This window comes from Mixophyes fleayi, chromosome 5 (assembly GCF_038048845.1).
Source record: "Mixophyes fleayi isolate aMixFle1 chromosome 5, aMixFle1.hap1, whole genome shotgun sequence".
Taxonomy (NCBI): Eukaryota; Metazoa; Chordata; class Amphibia; order Anura; family Limnodynastidae; genus Mixophyes; species Mixophyes fleayi.
In genome coordinates, this window is record NC_134406.1 from 258,673,704 (window position 1) to 258,689,406 (window position 15,703).

Consider the following 15,703-nt stretch of genomic DNA (forward strand, 5'->3'; position numbering starts at 1 on the left):
AGTTGGAGGGAGAGTTGGAGGGAGAGAGAGTTGGAGGGAGAGAGAGTTGGAAGGAGAAGAGAGGAGGAAGTTGGTGGGAGGACTACAAAGTTATGACTGATATCTGTGTGTTAAACAGAGAAACTGTAAACCATATGTTCACATTTCATTTCCTTTACAAAAAACACAGAGGAAAAAATGCTAGAGTGCTTTTAATTCCACTTGTGACTTATACACATATTAATGTCAATGTGCATTAAATAGATATATTGCAACAGCAGCAGATTGAAGGTGTTGTGTATCAGTTTGTTTCCCAAAGTCTCTTTCTATCCACAAAATGTTTCTTAAAGTAGTATCAATATTGCGTTCTGTTTGAACACCATTAAAGAAAACAATAACGAAACAGTGTGTTATAACTGGTGGTAAAACTTTATTGTTCAAGTTTAGATGTAACAGACATCTTTACTGCCTGATATTTTTTTTTTAAATTCTTTAATGCAATAGAAATACACAGAGAACATGTTTGTGGGGAGGGGGAGGGGGGGAATAACATGCAGAATGAAGAAACAAACAAATATTGTGTGGTAAGACAGACATCAGACGGCTAAATTTTTATCAGGACTAAAATGTTTTACTTTTTCTCAGCAATAAAGAGGTTTTATAGAAAGAGAACTTGCTGGTGCATACTGATTAATAAAGAATTAACAATGAAATTATATAATACAGTGGCATATTGAGATGTTCTACACTCCCTATGCCATTTCCAAAGTGCTTTTAAAGCACAGTATCATTTTAGAATACATTGATTACAAAAGACTAGAAATTGATCGCCTGCAAAGACCAGTTCTAATGGAATTTAAATAAATTGGTATGCATGTTCTACATACATACCGTATGCAGCATATACTAATAATTCAAAGACCATCTTAATCTCTGCCACTCTTAGTCTTGCTAGCAAACTGGCATAGATGACGTTACCAATCATCTCCAAGCCAGGAATTTTTTTGTACTATGTTTTATACTTTATTTTTACACTCCCAAGAAGGATTTGTACCTGTAAGTAAAAGGAGCAAGAAAAACTGTTAAATACACCGAATATTTAGTTTACATACTGGATCTTCTAAAAGTTATCTGTTTAATATGGCTCATATACATATGTCCGTCTTTACTTATATTTATATTGGACATGTAATTTGTGAGGTCATTCATTTTAAATAACAGCTACATCAAAATCCAATAAAGTGTTTAATAGACAAAACATTTTCATAAATCTAAACATTAATATAATAATTCCAGACTTTAAAATGGCATTTTAATATACACTAAAATATTGTCAATAATGCCTTTTCTGAAAGGTAAGAATATGTTGAACTCTTAGCTTTAACTTGACTGCAGTAAAATACAAAGAAAAGACCAAATATTTCCTATCACTAAAAAGCAAATATACCTGCTTGCAGGTAGCATGGGACATAAAAATAATGACATAAAAATGCATTGTAATTTTTGTTTAGTATAGTAAAAGTATAGATGTGTTAAATAATGCAACAAAATATATTTTGGGGGGGATTTACCAAATATGTTATGTATTGTTACCCTTTAGGGTAACATATACACTTAAGAAAAGAAGCCTATATGGACCCATGGAATAAAAAAAACCACACGCAATGGAAGACATTGGTAAATTATTTATCAAAGCATATGCAGTAAGACATATTGACTGGACATAGAAAGAATATAGTGTGTAAATGGCATCTCTTGTGCAGCCCGATTCATAAATATTTTACAAGTGTTTAAACATATCAAAATAAAAAAAAAAAAAAAGAAAATATTTGTACCTCTTATAAGTCTACAATTTTATAAACTGGACAGTATCTAGGCATTGTAGAAGTATTCAATTAAAAAAATAAAAAATAAACTGGAGGTAATGTTAATTCCTTTTTGTTGTAACATAGCGTCCACAGTAAAGGATGCAAGTGAGTAGATTAAAAAAAAAAAAAGACAAATAAATATTTATGGCAGTCTCCAAGTGCTTTTCTCCCTCTTTACAATACAGAAAATGGATGTGAAACTATAACATATCTGTGTGTTAAAATTAAAGAGGGGTCCTATATAGAAAATTTAATTTTGTTTGTTTTCTTGTGTGCCATAACCTCAACAGGCAGATATATGCATAACATTTACCCCATGTTGTAGCGGTGGCGATACAAAGATATTATATGAAACAAAATAAAATAAAATCACACCAAATAAATGTAATAACTTTTTTCTCAACACAATATTCTGTGGTCATGGCGATGAAAGCACAATGGTGTTACGTTATACCCACCCCACCTTAAGTGTTTGAAGGGGTGCAATTTTTGTAAAAATATTGGCACTTAACATCTATTTATCACATATCTGCTTCACTTATATGGGAGCATTAAAATGAGCCATTTTTTTTCTGTAGGGTAAATAATATTGTCAATATTGCTAATTCTTTCCCAACCTGCTCTTGACTTTAGAAGCACAAAATGTTCAAAATATTTTTTAAGAAAAAATAAATAAATAAAAGTGCCCCTATTTTTTTTTTGTATCGGAAATGGTTAAATATATTTTCAGGGTTAAGCGATATTTTATCACATCTCAATATGTCATGTACATTATGATAAAGTTGACACAAAACCCCCTGTATACATGCAAAAATAACCAAATAAAAACAAAAGCATCTGCCCTGATTTTTTTTTTAATAATGTTAAAATAAAAAATAAAAAATTACAAATAACAAATACCATAGCGGCATCTTGACTTCATTCTCTATAAAGTTTCAATTTTGTATGTGAATTAAACTTTGAAATTCAAAATTTGATACTCTGAAACTTTACAGCCGGAAACAGATTCCTTCTAAAGACCACTAGCCCTCACCCACCCCGACTCTCGAAAAAAAGCAGCCGCTGAAGAACGGACTTCGAAGTGCAATGCTACTAAAAGATGCAATAAACAAAACATTTGCTGTCATTTACACAGCGATAAACAAGATTTCGGAAAAGGTTTCATATGAAACATAGACAAAGCAATAAAGAGGATATATGTGTATCATTCTCAAGCATACCAATGTGAGTTAACATTTTTAAGAATACAAAAAAAAAACTACTTGGAATGAATAGTGCTACCCTTTTATCCTAAATAGGCATAAAAATTATTTCGGATTTCCTTCCTTTTTTTTTTTAGCTCATTTTATCAACAAATACATTTGTTTCATGTAACAGATTATAACTTTAAAGCACAAAGAAACGTTTACCTACTACAATAGAAATAGTTGCTTCATCACCTTATTTGCTACATCTGCAAATGTAAACAGCGGGGGCCGCAGCCAAATGGACTCTAATGCATGATGGAATATCTTTGTTGCATATGTACATAATAAAAAATAATTATTTCATATGTCAGGCACCATTATTTGAAATGTAATACATTAATAATTACTAGAAAAATAAGACTTTTTGTTTTCCCAACTTTGTTAATGAAAAAAAAAAAAAGGACAATCTGACAGCATATCCAGTAGCTTGTAAGAACTATGCATATTTGTCGTCTAGCTGAAGTGCTGTATCGTTAACTACTACAGTGCCCACAAAGTAAGGGAAAAAAAAGCTTACCGGCTGGCAAATCAGCACATTCGCTTATGCAACTTCTTAGTGCTATTCCCTGAGCATTTATGCTAAGGGGTGTCCCCTTCATATAAAAGCATCTTAACAGGAATATTCAAAGTTTGGCATTCCAGCTATTGCCGATATATAGACCTGAAATCTTCCAATCATCCTAAAGGGTGCAGCGTTTGGCTCCAAACCATGCAACATCAACAGCGTTGCAAGATTATGCACCGCCTCCCAACCATCCTGGTTTTTTAAGGGACAGACAATATTTCCTGTGGTCAAAAGGGACATATTTTTTGGGATTGGTGTGTGGCTATTGCAAATGAGGGTCGTGGCTAAGAGATCAAGGCATGGCATTGATTAGGGGGGTTGTTAGTTTCACCCAATTCATTTATCCAGGACTGTTGAGAGGCACAATGGCGTTCAGCTTGTTGGCTACTAAATTTAGGCCCATTGACGGTGATAGGACAATGAAAGTTTTAATGTATCAGGAAGCTGTAGTACCAAAGTCTGACTTCCCTTGATGCAATGCTCAATAGAGACCTACTGATCTAGCATTGAATTTACTAATTTAGTTTACACTAGTTCTGACGGAAACAAAATGACCATCTACAATATATTGTATTGTAAGCCATTTTTTGAGGTTTTACCAGGAGTGTGGATGAATTTAAACATGACCTGTTTTTCAACAAATGCCATTCTATATTTAAACAACAGTATAGTGGCTTCAACAGATGTTCCAAAATACAGGACTCTCTTTCTGCAACTAATTGGCAAATGCAATGTAAAGAAAAAAACCTAGTTCATAATAATTTAATCATTATTATTTAAAAATTTAATTTAAAAAAATAGTTGTCTGTTCTAATCGAATATACATGTCAGTTTACGTGATCAGGGCATCAGTTAAGGGTCATTAACAAAACAAAATTATTCCAAGACATTTCTATATAAATTGACCCGCTTCTTTTCCAATTAAAACACAGGCTTTGTGGTTTGCTTCTATGACATAAGAAAACATCTGCGGGGCTATTACTTTGAGTATAGACTCAATTAGACCATCACGTAAAAGTCTAAAAGGCATGTCTGATTACTGAAATAAACCTTTAAAGGGGCCCTTGCAGAGAGCAAGTCATTTATTAAGATCTGGACCTTACTGTAAAGCAGAGCTTGTGTGCATTGCATTTTTCAAGACTTCGCCTAATGGAGCAATCCCTAATGAAAGGAAAATTAACAGATAAACTTGTGACTTTACGTGTATAAGTTTTTGGAACGGCTTATTTCATCTCTATGTAACAATGTAGGCTCTTCCACAAAATTTATGGTGCACATGTCTCCTACACAGTAAAGGTAAAAGCCATTATGTGTGCTGAACCAATATTCACAAATGCAAACCCAACAATTAACTAAGAACTAGCGACTTCAACAAGGCAAAAAAGTTAATTTCACCAGATCCTAGTGATTGGATAGTGTCAATAATATCATATTATCTAGCAAATTGCACCAATATATGTAAGCAGTGGGTAGAGTATAAGCAACTGCCAAGGCGGATTGGTGGTAAACTGGCATACAGTCTACATCCGATGGTACTTTGGCTGCAGTCACATTGAAATATTTGACATGAGTTATGGACTTTCAAACATTAGGTTTAATCTGTAATTATTTCCCTCATTGTTGTATAACAAGGCATGAAACATTCACTATTTTGATACCAATTTTTTTTTTTTCCCCAAATAGGCAAGATTGTAGTTGACTACATATAAAATGTACATGTTGGATTGACCATAATTAGCTGTTATTTGTTCATGTGTTTGTTAGGACTGGAAACTAGGAAGAAGAGAGTCTCATGTCCCTAGTAAGTGTATTGCAAAACATTTGTCAGAAATTACAAGCTACTGAATTTCTATTCAGAAAACCCAATTCTAATTTATTGTGCTAAGTGCTAAAATGTTATTCTTTAGTTTTTCCATTTTTTTCAGCTTGTGCAACGTTCCTATGTAGGCCTCTCTGAATATGAGTTGTGAAGTCATACTTGTCCGTGCAAAGATGTTGGCATATACTACATTGAAAAGGTCCACTTTCCCCATGGCAGCTCATGTGTAGAGCGTACATGACTTCATCCAGAAAGACTATGCCACAGTGCACACATTTTGTCGAAAGTTCATCTTGTGTACTTCTATCCACCTTCTCAGTTTTCTCTACATTCAACGGACCATCATTCTTTAAACTCAAAGGTGATTTCGTTTTTTCTTTCAAGGCCCCATTGGATGCTGACCCAGGTCTGGAATGCTTCATTGCCAAGTCTAGAGGAATGTCATTATCTGATCCAACAGTGGAATATTGAGCAGGCAGATTAAAGGTGGGATAAGGCACATAGTTTGGGCAAGGGTTTGGTAGGCCAGGCACATGACTCAAGTAGTGAGGATTTCCAGGAACGGACAGCTTATATTTACTCCAAAATCTCAGCCAGTCAGCTTCACTTTGGAAGTCATTGTGAACTAATGGAAGTCCAAAAAGTGGGTATTGATACTTTTCTATAGGACTTCCTGGAGGAGAGTAGTTTGGATGTTTAATAGGTCTCATATATTTCTCAATCGGACTACCTCTCTCTGAGCTGCCTTTGCCGTCAGAAATTGATGAACTGTTTCCTGGATCTCCACTGCTTTCCTGAGGGCTTTTAATCTGTATGTGCAAAGGTTGCATCCTTTTGTGGATATCCATAGTTTGGCTGACTATTATTGTCTGCTGAGCAGAATGGCTTTTAGTCAATGAGGCTGGTGACTCAAATTTATTTATACCAAGTTGCTGAGCTTCTCTCTGGTGTCCTTCCATTGAATGATCATCCGACCTCCTCTCTAAAGGACTTCCATTGGCTTGCTCTTCGCTGCTCCCTCTTTGATGTTTACTTAACTGTTCCGTCTTAAGAGTTTCTGGGTTAAAGCGCTTCCTAGTCCGTCTCCTAATGATCTGCTCTCCATTGTTCTGCTTAATGATATTTAAAGGTCTGGGAGTCTGTGTAAAAGATAAAAACACAAATCAAATAAACCAAAGTAGTCTACTATTTAACGATAATATTCAATTCAAGGGCAATCAAGCATAATAGATAAACTACCAGTACAGATATAACTATATAATTTGTTAAAAAAAAATAAAAAAATACTAGGAAGGAAAACACAACATTGAATCTTTATTTCTGCTGGTAAAAGCCTTTAATCGTCGGATTAACTAGATGCACTGCTGTGATGCAGTATTTAAGTTTGCAAGCGTAAATTTTAAACACACAAGAAAATCATTAAGCTGCATGTCTCATACTACAACAACAACTGCTCTTTCACTTTCATCATTATTCAGAGAGACAACAAAGTCAAGAAAATGACAGTACCGCAACAGGTACTTTTATTAGAAATGGAGAAAATGGATCTGTGTTAAAGAGCTGTTGTAATAACCCACATCCACCAATCAGATGTTTGTATTTCATTTTCTAAACTGTACTAGAACAATGACAACCTGATTGGTTGCTTTGGGGTACAGCAACTTTGCCCTAAAAGACTAAAATCTAACAGGTTGTATGTAAGCGGTATAAAACTAAAATGATTAGTTAGAGTATCTAGTGTTCAGGTGCATATAAAATAAAAATTCAAAAACCTAAAAGATGAAAAAAAATTCACACTATTGATAGTTATCACTATCTAACATACCATCTAGCTCCTGAAAGGGGACTTTCTCAAACTCCCTAATAAATTATATCTTGCTCTGTGTAAAAATCTAAGTATACGATCTTAGTCTGCATATATACACTGACATTTACAGTACTAATATTATCTATTAATATAGAGCCAATGTATTACGCAGATCTTTACAATCGGAGAATGTCTATTCATTCACATCAGTCAGGGAGCTTGCAATCTAATTCCCTACCACAGCCCTACAAATACACACACATATTAGGGACGATTTAGTGAAAAGTCTATTAACCTACCAGTATATTTTTTTGGGTCAGTGGGAATAAACCAGCGCACATGAAGGAAAATCACAGGAATGCTGAAAGAACTTATAAGCTCCACAGAGGGATACCCCTGAAGGCTCCAATGGTGCAATGCCAAGCCCTGCACTGCCCTCTAGTTCTATGCAACTATCAGTATTTGCTTCCAGTATGTACAACATATATTTAAACTACAATAAAATGGAGTGCCCGTGTCAGTTGGTGAAATTCAATGTGTCTTCCTTTAGTTCACAATCCGTGTAGTGAATAGTTATATATACAGCACACTGAAGAATGCAATTTAAATTGCGGGATTAAAGGACCCATCCATGACTTAAGAGATGTATGTACAGCATAAACGCTTCTTGACAGGGCTATACCCTTTTGTAAACAGTCCCAAATTTAATGACGCTGGTGGTAGAAGTGGGGCTCAATAATGCAATTTGCTGCTGATATTGTCATCATGGGCCGTGATGACGCAAATGTCATCACCACATAGATTTTCCCTGACAGGAGGTCCCAAAAGTATATGAGTATGATTTTAGGCTGTTAATGATTACTTTCAGAACCTTAAAAAGGGTCATTAATAAGAAGTCTTATGTGCCTAGAAAAATGCTCTCCCCCCACAATCACTCAATTCTAGCCTCAATTACCTAGAACTCTGAAAAGTTACAGGACTTTTGAAATACCTTCTTTATAAAGGTAACCCATTAAACTGATAACGATCGTCAATGGGTAAAAAAAAAAAAAAGACAGAAGGTGGTGAACCTTCTGAAAGCAGTATAAACAGCTCTTACACAGACCGATCAGCATCCAATTAGTTCCTACAAGATTCAAGCGATGAAATCTACACCTGAGAAGTTTATTATTAATGTAATAACACAGTGCGTTTGTAATGACTATGTATTTTACAAAGATAAATATCAACATGTCATTTGTCTAAATCTCACCCTACAAGTCTCCAAAAATAACAGTGTGTGATCTGAACCAGCTTAATGGAATTTCCCCAGCCTGCCAGTAAAGGATATACACAAGCACTACATACATGAATTATCTGTCCCCATAATATCCTGTGGTGGATCAGAAATTATGATGGTGAACACATTTAAGCCGTGCTTGCCTACACTTCCGCAATGTCCGGGAGACTCCCAAAATTTTGGAGAGTGCCCCCGGACTCCCAGGAGAGTATATCTCTATTCCAGATTCCGCCTTGACTTCTTATAAAGGCGGCGATACTGGGCCTCGATGACAGGATTTGCATCATATTAGCCTTGCCCCCTGGACAATTGCCCTTTGTATCTCCCGGAGGGCAGGTCAAAAAAGTAGGCAAGGACAACATATAACCACATGACTGTCAAATATCAGATAAAAGAAACTGCACACTGCCAAAGTGGCCCTCTATTGAACCCAAATCCTCTGGTCAGACCTTCAATCGAAGATAAAGTCGCTGTAGCTAACACATTGGTTGGAAAATTCTCCAGTGTGTACCTAGCCTTAGAACGGTGTTTCTCCACTGCAGTCCTCAGGACCCCCTAGCAGTACATGTTTTCCATATCTCCTTGCTGGAGCATAGGGGTATTCATTACTGACTAACACAGTGTAGCAGGTGGTATAATTATTTCACTGGTCACCTGGCAAACCTGCACTGTTAGTGGGTCCTGAGGACTGGAGTTGAGAAACACTGCCTTAGAGGGATGGGGAACAAACATGGCAGTCTTCTACAGATATGCATTTTATTGTACTCAATCATGTCCTAAGTATGGATCTTCATTCAGGTTGGTTCGTTGAATCAGTACAGTTCAAAATTTTGCTGGTAGTGTTGGTGGGCATAGAGTAAGCTCTAATAAAAAGAAGTGTCTCAGAGAGCATTTAAACATTTTGAGCCTGTGGAGGAGTCTGATTGGGCATATTAGGGAATTCCATAAGTGGTTAGTGGCACCAGAGATGACTTGTAGGCGGGTGTGAGAGGTGGTTACCAGAGGTTGATCTAACAGGACAAGAGGGAGTGTGTTCTGAATTAAATTTGAGACGTATGAAGAGTTGGTGTCGGTGAGGGCTTTGTAGGCAAGTACGAGTAATATAAATTGGATTAATGAGGACATGGAAAGCCAGTGTATAAATCTGCAGAGTGGTGCATCAGATGTGGAGCAGCGAGAGAGGAAGATCACTCTTGCTAAAGCATTTAAAATGTATTGAAGCAGGGCTAGATGGATGAGGTGAATGCCAGATTGGAGGATACATTGGAGGTGAGGAGGGAAGATGATACGATCTGTTTTGGACATGTTGAGCATTGGGACCTCCACGTGGAGATAGCAGAGAGACAGTTAGTTGCATGATCATCATCATCGTGCTGGTATCGGGGGCTGTGGGAGTGAATTGGCTCCACAAGAGAAGAGGTGTACAATGAGAAAAGCAGATGGCCAAGAACAAAACCTTGTGAAACCTCAACAGATAATGTAAGTGGAGGTGAGGATTCTAACTACAACCCCTTCCTCCTTCATGTGCCGCCTGTCTGCCACCTCATTAGCATGCTGTAAGTCCATAGAACCTCCTATTGAAGGAGGTCTATGTATTAGCTGTCAGGCACAGAGCAGTCTCCTCCCTTACATCAAATGAAGTCTCTCCACCAATCACAAACAAGCTTCTCCACTTCTGAAGCCTGATACTAGTGTGTACCTAGTGTGTGACCAGTGCAGAAAATACAGCTCTGATAACAGGTCTAACAAGTGTCCGCATGCTAATAAGTTATAAGCAGAATGTGAATGAGGATGCAACATACAACATTAAATGATATACACATAAAACTCTATGGTGTAAAAAAAGAAACCCATTTAATTTGTCCTAATTATTACAATAATTTAATTTCTATAATACAATATATTTAATGGACATTGATAATGCGTGTAGGCTACATTTCTGTTCCCAACTCTGGTTATTTAAGTTTAGTAAATATAATACTAAAGAACTGTTTTTTAATGGTATATATTTTTACACTGCTGAGTTCCAAAAATATAAAGATAAGGAAGTTTACATTATCTGCAATGCCTTATTTTACCGGTCCCTCTTCTATAGCAAATCAGATGACTGACACTAAATCTGATGGCAATGAATAAGCAAAGAGGAGGAAAAAATAAAGTGTCCCTAGTAATACAAGGTTTGAAATGAAAGTGCCGTGCTGTGTTTCAATACATTTTAGAATAAATGGGCAGTAGAGTTATTGCACAGCAAGAAGGAAACACAACAATAGACAGTTTAAACTATATTTAGAGAATTTGTTGCACTTCATAAGACATATGAATATTGCATGTAAACTTCACAATACATTCTGTTGCGGGAAAATCTCTCAGTGCCAATAAGCTCAGGGCCCTGGGGAGCAGTGGATTTCGGGCTATTTTCCAGAGGGATAGAGAATTTTATAATAGATTTCATATTAAGAAATGCCAACAGAACAGCTGCTGAAAAAGAAGGGCACCTAGCACTCTATAAGGAAGTGCTATGTATATCTTATGTATTTGTTGATAAACAGTAGTTCCATTAAAAAGCCATTATTGTTCAGCCACAAAGGTCCAACATATTTGTACTGATAGATACGATTGCAATTCTATTAGAGAGAGAAAATACAGAATTTAATTCCCGTTTTAACAACACAATGGGCTAGATTTACCAAGAAACGAGTTTGGCGGTGGTTTTAAACCGCTACACATCACCGACTGTTTAGTGGCCCAAACCGCTGCTTTTACTATAGGGCGGTTTGAGATTGTGAATTAAAACGGATGGTGACGTGTGGCGGATTGGAAAATGTAAACCGCCAGCGGTTTGGTTAAAAACCGCCACCACAACCGCCATCCAAAAGACAAGACAGGACAGGTTTAATACCTGCTTCTAGAATGGCTTGAGAGCTCAAACATGCTACATGAGCTATTTTGCATTTCAGAACATAAGAGAAAGCACAATTGGAATTTAAAATATTTGGGAAATCACTATTTATTGATTAAGGGGCAAAATGAGTTTAATATTAACTTATGGGGGAATTGTTTTCCCCATCATATTAAGGGGACAAAATTATTTAATTATTATATTAATCGGCCAATAGGCAATGCAACATAAATAAATATATCCAATATTAACCATCAGTAACTATTATTATATATTCACATATCCCCCATAATATAATGCTATAATAGTGTCCCCTTAAAAATAAAAATAAAAAATCCCCCATAAATTAATATTAAATTAATTTTGCCCCTTAATCAATAAATAATGATTGCCCAAATAATTTAAATGTCGATGGTGCTTTCTCTTATGTTCGGAATGGCAAAATAGCACAAACAACATGTTAAAATCGGGATGGTGATTTGAAAAGTGGTGGTTTTGAAAAATGTGAAAATCTGGCCATTTTAATGGCAGTTTGTGCCTGGAAACCCCCTCCCAGCCTGGGGTACTGTATGCTTTGCAGCTTGTATGCAGATCATTTCTGTCTGCACTGTTCACATCCATCTCTCCCCAACAAGTATTGAAAGCAGCAAGAACAGGTTGGAGAGAGCAGGACAGTCTGCCAACTATTCTAACACACTCAATCAGGACTTTGTCCTGATTGTAGGGACAGTTGGGAGGTATGTCCTGCTTCACACGGCTCTGCTCGAAAAGGGAGAGCTGTGTGCCGCTAACTGTAGTGCACGCAGTATTGCCCGTGTATATGATGGGGATAGGAAGAATTGGAGAGCAGCCAAGCACTGTCTAACAATATAGCCACGCCCCAAAGCATGCTGACCACACCCACTGGTGGTGTGGCATGGAAACCCCTCTCCACAAATCCTGCGTTTGCCTCTGCCCAATGTTTTGTTGTTTCAAAGATAAGTCACCCAACTTTGGTGAGGTTCTACCAGTAATGAACTTTAAAGATATTCATACTGACAACAGGAAAAGTAGAACACTGTCAGTGAGGCTGGATGAGTAGTTAACATTTCCCAGCATTGTAGGTATAAAGCATCTGATAGTAAGTGGCCAATCCAATCATGCATGGCATACAATGCCCAAACCTCATCCGAGCTGACTGAATAGAACGAATATCTTCAGTCCCTCAATTAAACAGATGTGACAGATGAGAAGAGTGTATGTATGTAATGGTGGGGATCCTAGGGGGCAGAGGGACACTCTCTAAAGTGCTACCAAAGTCAACAGTGTCCAAATGTGACAGTATTCAAAACAGTGAGTATTCTGTATTGCTTTTTATAAGAAAATGTACTTTTAATACTATTGTTTTCTGTTCCATATTCTAAAACAGCGTGAAAAGACTGGGAAAGCAGTCACTAAAGCACTGCCACAGGACTGGTTGTGTCATTGATGGTAAACTGATATTGTAGGATAAAATACTTGCAAGCTTTAAAAACCTCCCTTCTGAGAGGTGTAGTGGCAGGTTCACAAAGGAAGGGGGTGAGGCGCAGCAAATTGCTTAATTTCAACCCCCGACTCCATGCGGCAAAAAGCCGCAATCACGTAACTGCAACGTCAAATTGCTTCATTGAAGCCCCCATCCCGCTTGCTTCACTAGAAAGAGGCTGGGATCTGGGAGACATGTCTGCTTCTTTGGTGGCCCGGTAATAGTACACCAAATTAGGGAATCTCACAGTGGCCTAGTAGTTAGCACTTCTGCCTCACAGCAATGGGGTCGTGAGTTCGATTCCCGACCATGGCCTTCTCTGTGTGGAGTTTTTTATTTCTCCCCGTGTTTGCGTGGGTTTCCTCCAGGTGCTCCGGTTTCCTCCCATACTCAAAAAACATACTGGTAGGTTAATTGACTGCTATCAAAATTGACCTTAGTCTATGTGTGTGTGTTAGGGAATTTAGACTGTAAGCCCCATTGGTGCAGGAACTGATGTGAGTGAGTTCTCTGTACAGGGCTGCGGAATTAGTGGCGCTATATAAATAACTGATGATGATGATGATGAATCTCCCGGACATTCTTGGAGAGTAGACAAGTATTATAAATTGCACTGACACAATGAGGGTTAAGCACATTGCGCATAGCTGAAAATCTGCATTATACCTTTGCGACGAGACATTGGTTTTCATTAAGTAACTTGCATTAGACAGATAGAACCTAATTGGTGATTGATTGCAATGGTTTCAGTTCAGCTTTGGTCTTTTAACCAGTTTTAGTAAATAACCCCCATTGACACGCAAAGATACCCCATGGACTGTTTGCGCATCATTAAAAAATGAAAGAATTTTTTTTTTTTTAAATATATATATTTATTTAAATATATCACTAGGTAATTATATGGGTTTCAAGATAAATATTCTACAGTCTACTGTTTGTATTTCTAACCAATAAATGCTTCTTGAAATTATGCTGACTATTGTATAATTGACGAACAAGGCTGATTGTAAGTTAATTATACAATTTTGGTTAAATTAGAAATAAACCAACATAATGTTAATGTAAAATAAATTTTGGGGAAAACATAAAAAATTGTAGTCAAACTCGTAATGAAAAATTATTATTAAACCTAATGTACATTTTTAAACTGAAAAATGTAATTACTGCAGAATTAGTATTAACGAGCATACTCAAATTTGTTTTTGATTGTAACTCTCTCTAAAATGAATTTTCAGAGCCAGCAAATGTATTACTATTTTTTCTTAAACTAGCAGTGAAAATAAGGAACGTTTGCTGTGCCTACCGAGTGCAGTTTCTGGTAGAGGCCACAGGCGTTGCAGACGTATCCACCATTCGCATTCTTTCGCCAAAGTGAAGTCTTTGTGGTCAGGCAATTTGCACAAAAAACCCCAGAGCCTCTACGTCTCTGAAAAAAAATAAATCAATAAGTAATAAGTAAAACATACATCCAACATGACCTACAATATTATTTTTTACAAACAGTCAAACTAACAGAACTTTCCATTAAAATAACCTTACAAACTATTATTTAGTGATATCAACGAGCCAAGTTTTCAGGCCAAAATAACCAAAGCTCTTTCATGGCTTTATTGTTAGGGTTGCAGCTGTTTTTACTGTTGCGTCTCTCCCTCAGTATCAATGGTCATTCAGTTTTCATTCTGCTGCAAATAACAGTTACTTGTCTGGCTACATGAATTAATGAAGCACGAGCTGCAATAAAGTGAGAACTAGCCGCAAAATATTAGCAATTCTTCATTTGGCAGAAAAAAAGCTGTGTTTCCCCAGCGGAACATTGGTTTAAGCGCTCCTAGTTATACCCCAACCATGCCACATAGCAAAATGAGCTAAGTGTCATCTTCCCATCTCTATCTAAAGTACAAATTCGGTGAAATGCAAAACTCTAAATACAGTGTGGAATGCCATTCTGCGGAAGCCCCTGCAACTCTGTGAGACGACATGTTGTGCCCACGAAATTCAATTATCGGTAAAGTGGCATGCGGACATCATGCTGCGCAAATTGCCAGCACTTATGGTAATAATCTCAGCTCATTTTTCCTCGCACCCTATAAAGGGGAGAGGAAAAATTAGCGCAGATTTTACAGAAATCTCAACCACGTGAGATACTTTGCGGCTAATTGAATCCCCCTTTAGAATTGGGGGCAAAGCAAAACATGGAGTAAACTTGCACCTTGGCTAAACGATGTTGCACTGCAGAGGGGACAATTGTAATATGTGTGGACAGATTTAAAGTTGTGCAGGAGTACTATAGCTCTTAAGAACTGATCAGTTATTATAAGTCATTATTTGTCTAACTTGTTAAAGACTGATATAAACTAATCTATATTTGTATTGGATCACAGCACATGTTCATAAACAACATTATTAAATAAGTCACTGACAGCCTAAGGGGCATTCTACTGAAACACCACTTAAAGACAAGTAAAACCAGTATCTGTCATTGACATATATCAAATGTTGTGTACTAGTGAACTGAATAATAATCTAGAAATAACGGAATGATTTCCACTTCACTAAATTTGCCCTTATATAAGAACAGCAGTAGCAGTTTGCAAGCAGTGCTGCTTTAACTACGTTGCAGTGGAAAGTTAGGTTAAAACAATGTTCATATCTGAACATATACATTTGTGGCGTGCCCAAGAAATGCCTTTTTTAAGATGTATTTACAGGAAGCTCCCTGGGGTAATCAGGTGCTAC

The 15,703-nt window shown here is 36.9% G+C and overlaps 1 protein-coding gene across 4 annotated transcripts in view; it reads right to left on the minus strand.

The window, feature by feature from the left end:
• Positions 1–385: 385 nt before the first annotated feature.
• TRPS1 (transcriptional repressor GATA binding 1) overlaps positions 386–15,703 on the minus strand; it is a 210,206-nt gene continuing 194,888 nt past the window's right edge. For all 4 annotated transcript variants that reach the window (XM_075213981.1, XM_075213980.1, XM_075213979.1 and 1 more), the window contains 2 exons: positions 14,271–14,393; positions 386–6,617 (listed from right to left, as the gene is read on the minus strand). In XM_075213981.1, coding sequence (XP_075070082.1) covers positions 5,556–6,617; positions 14,271–14,393 — 1,185 coding nt within the window. In that variant the 3' untranslated portion in view covers positions 386–5,555. The remainder of the gene's footprint in view (positions 6,618–14,270; positions 14,394–15,703) is intronic.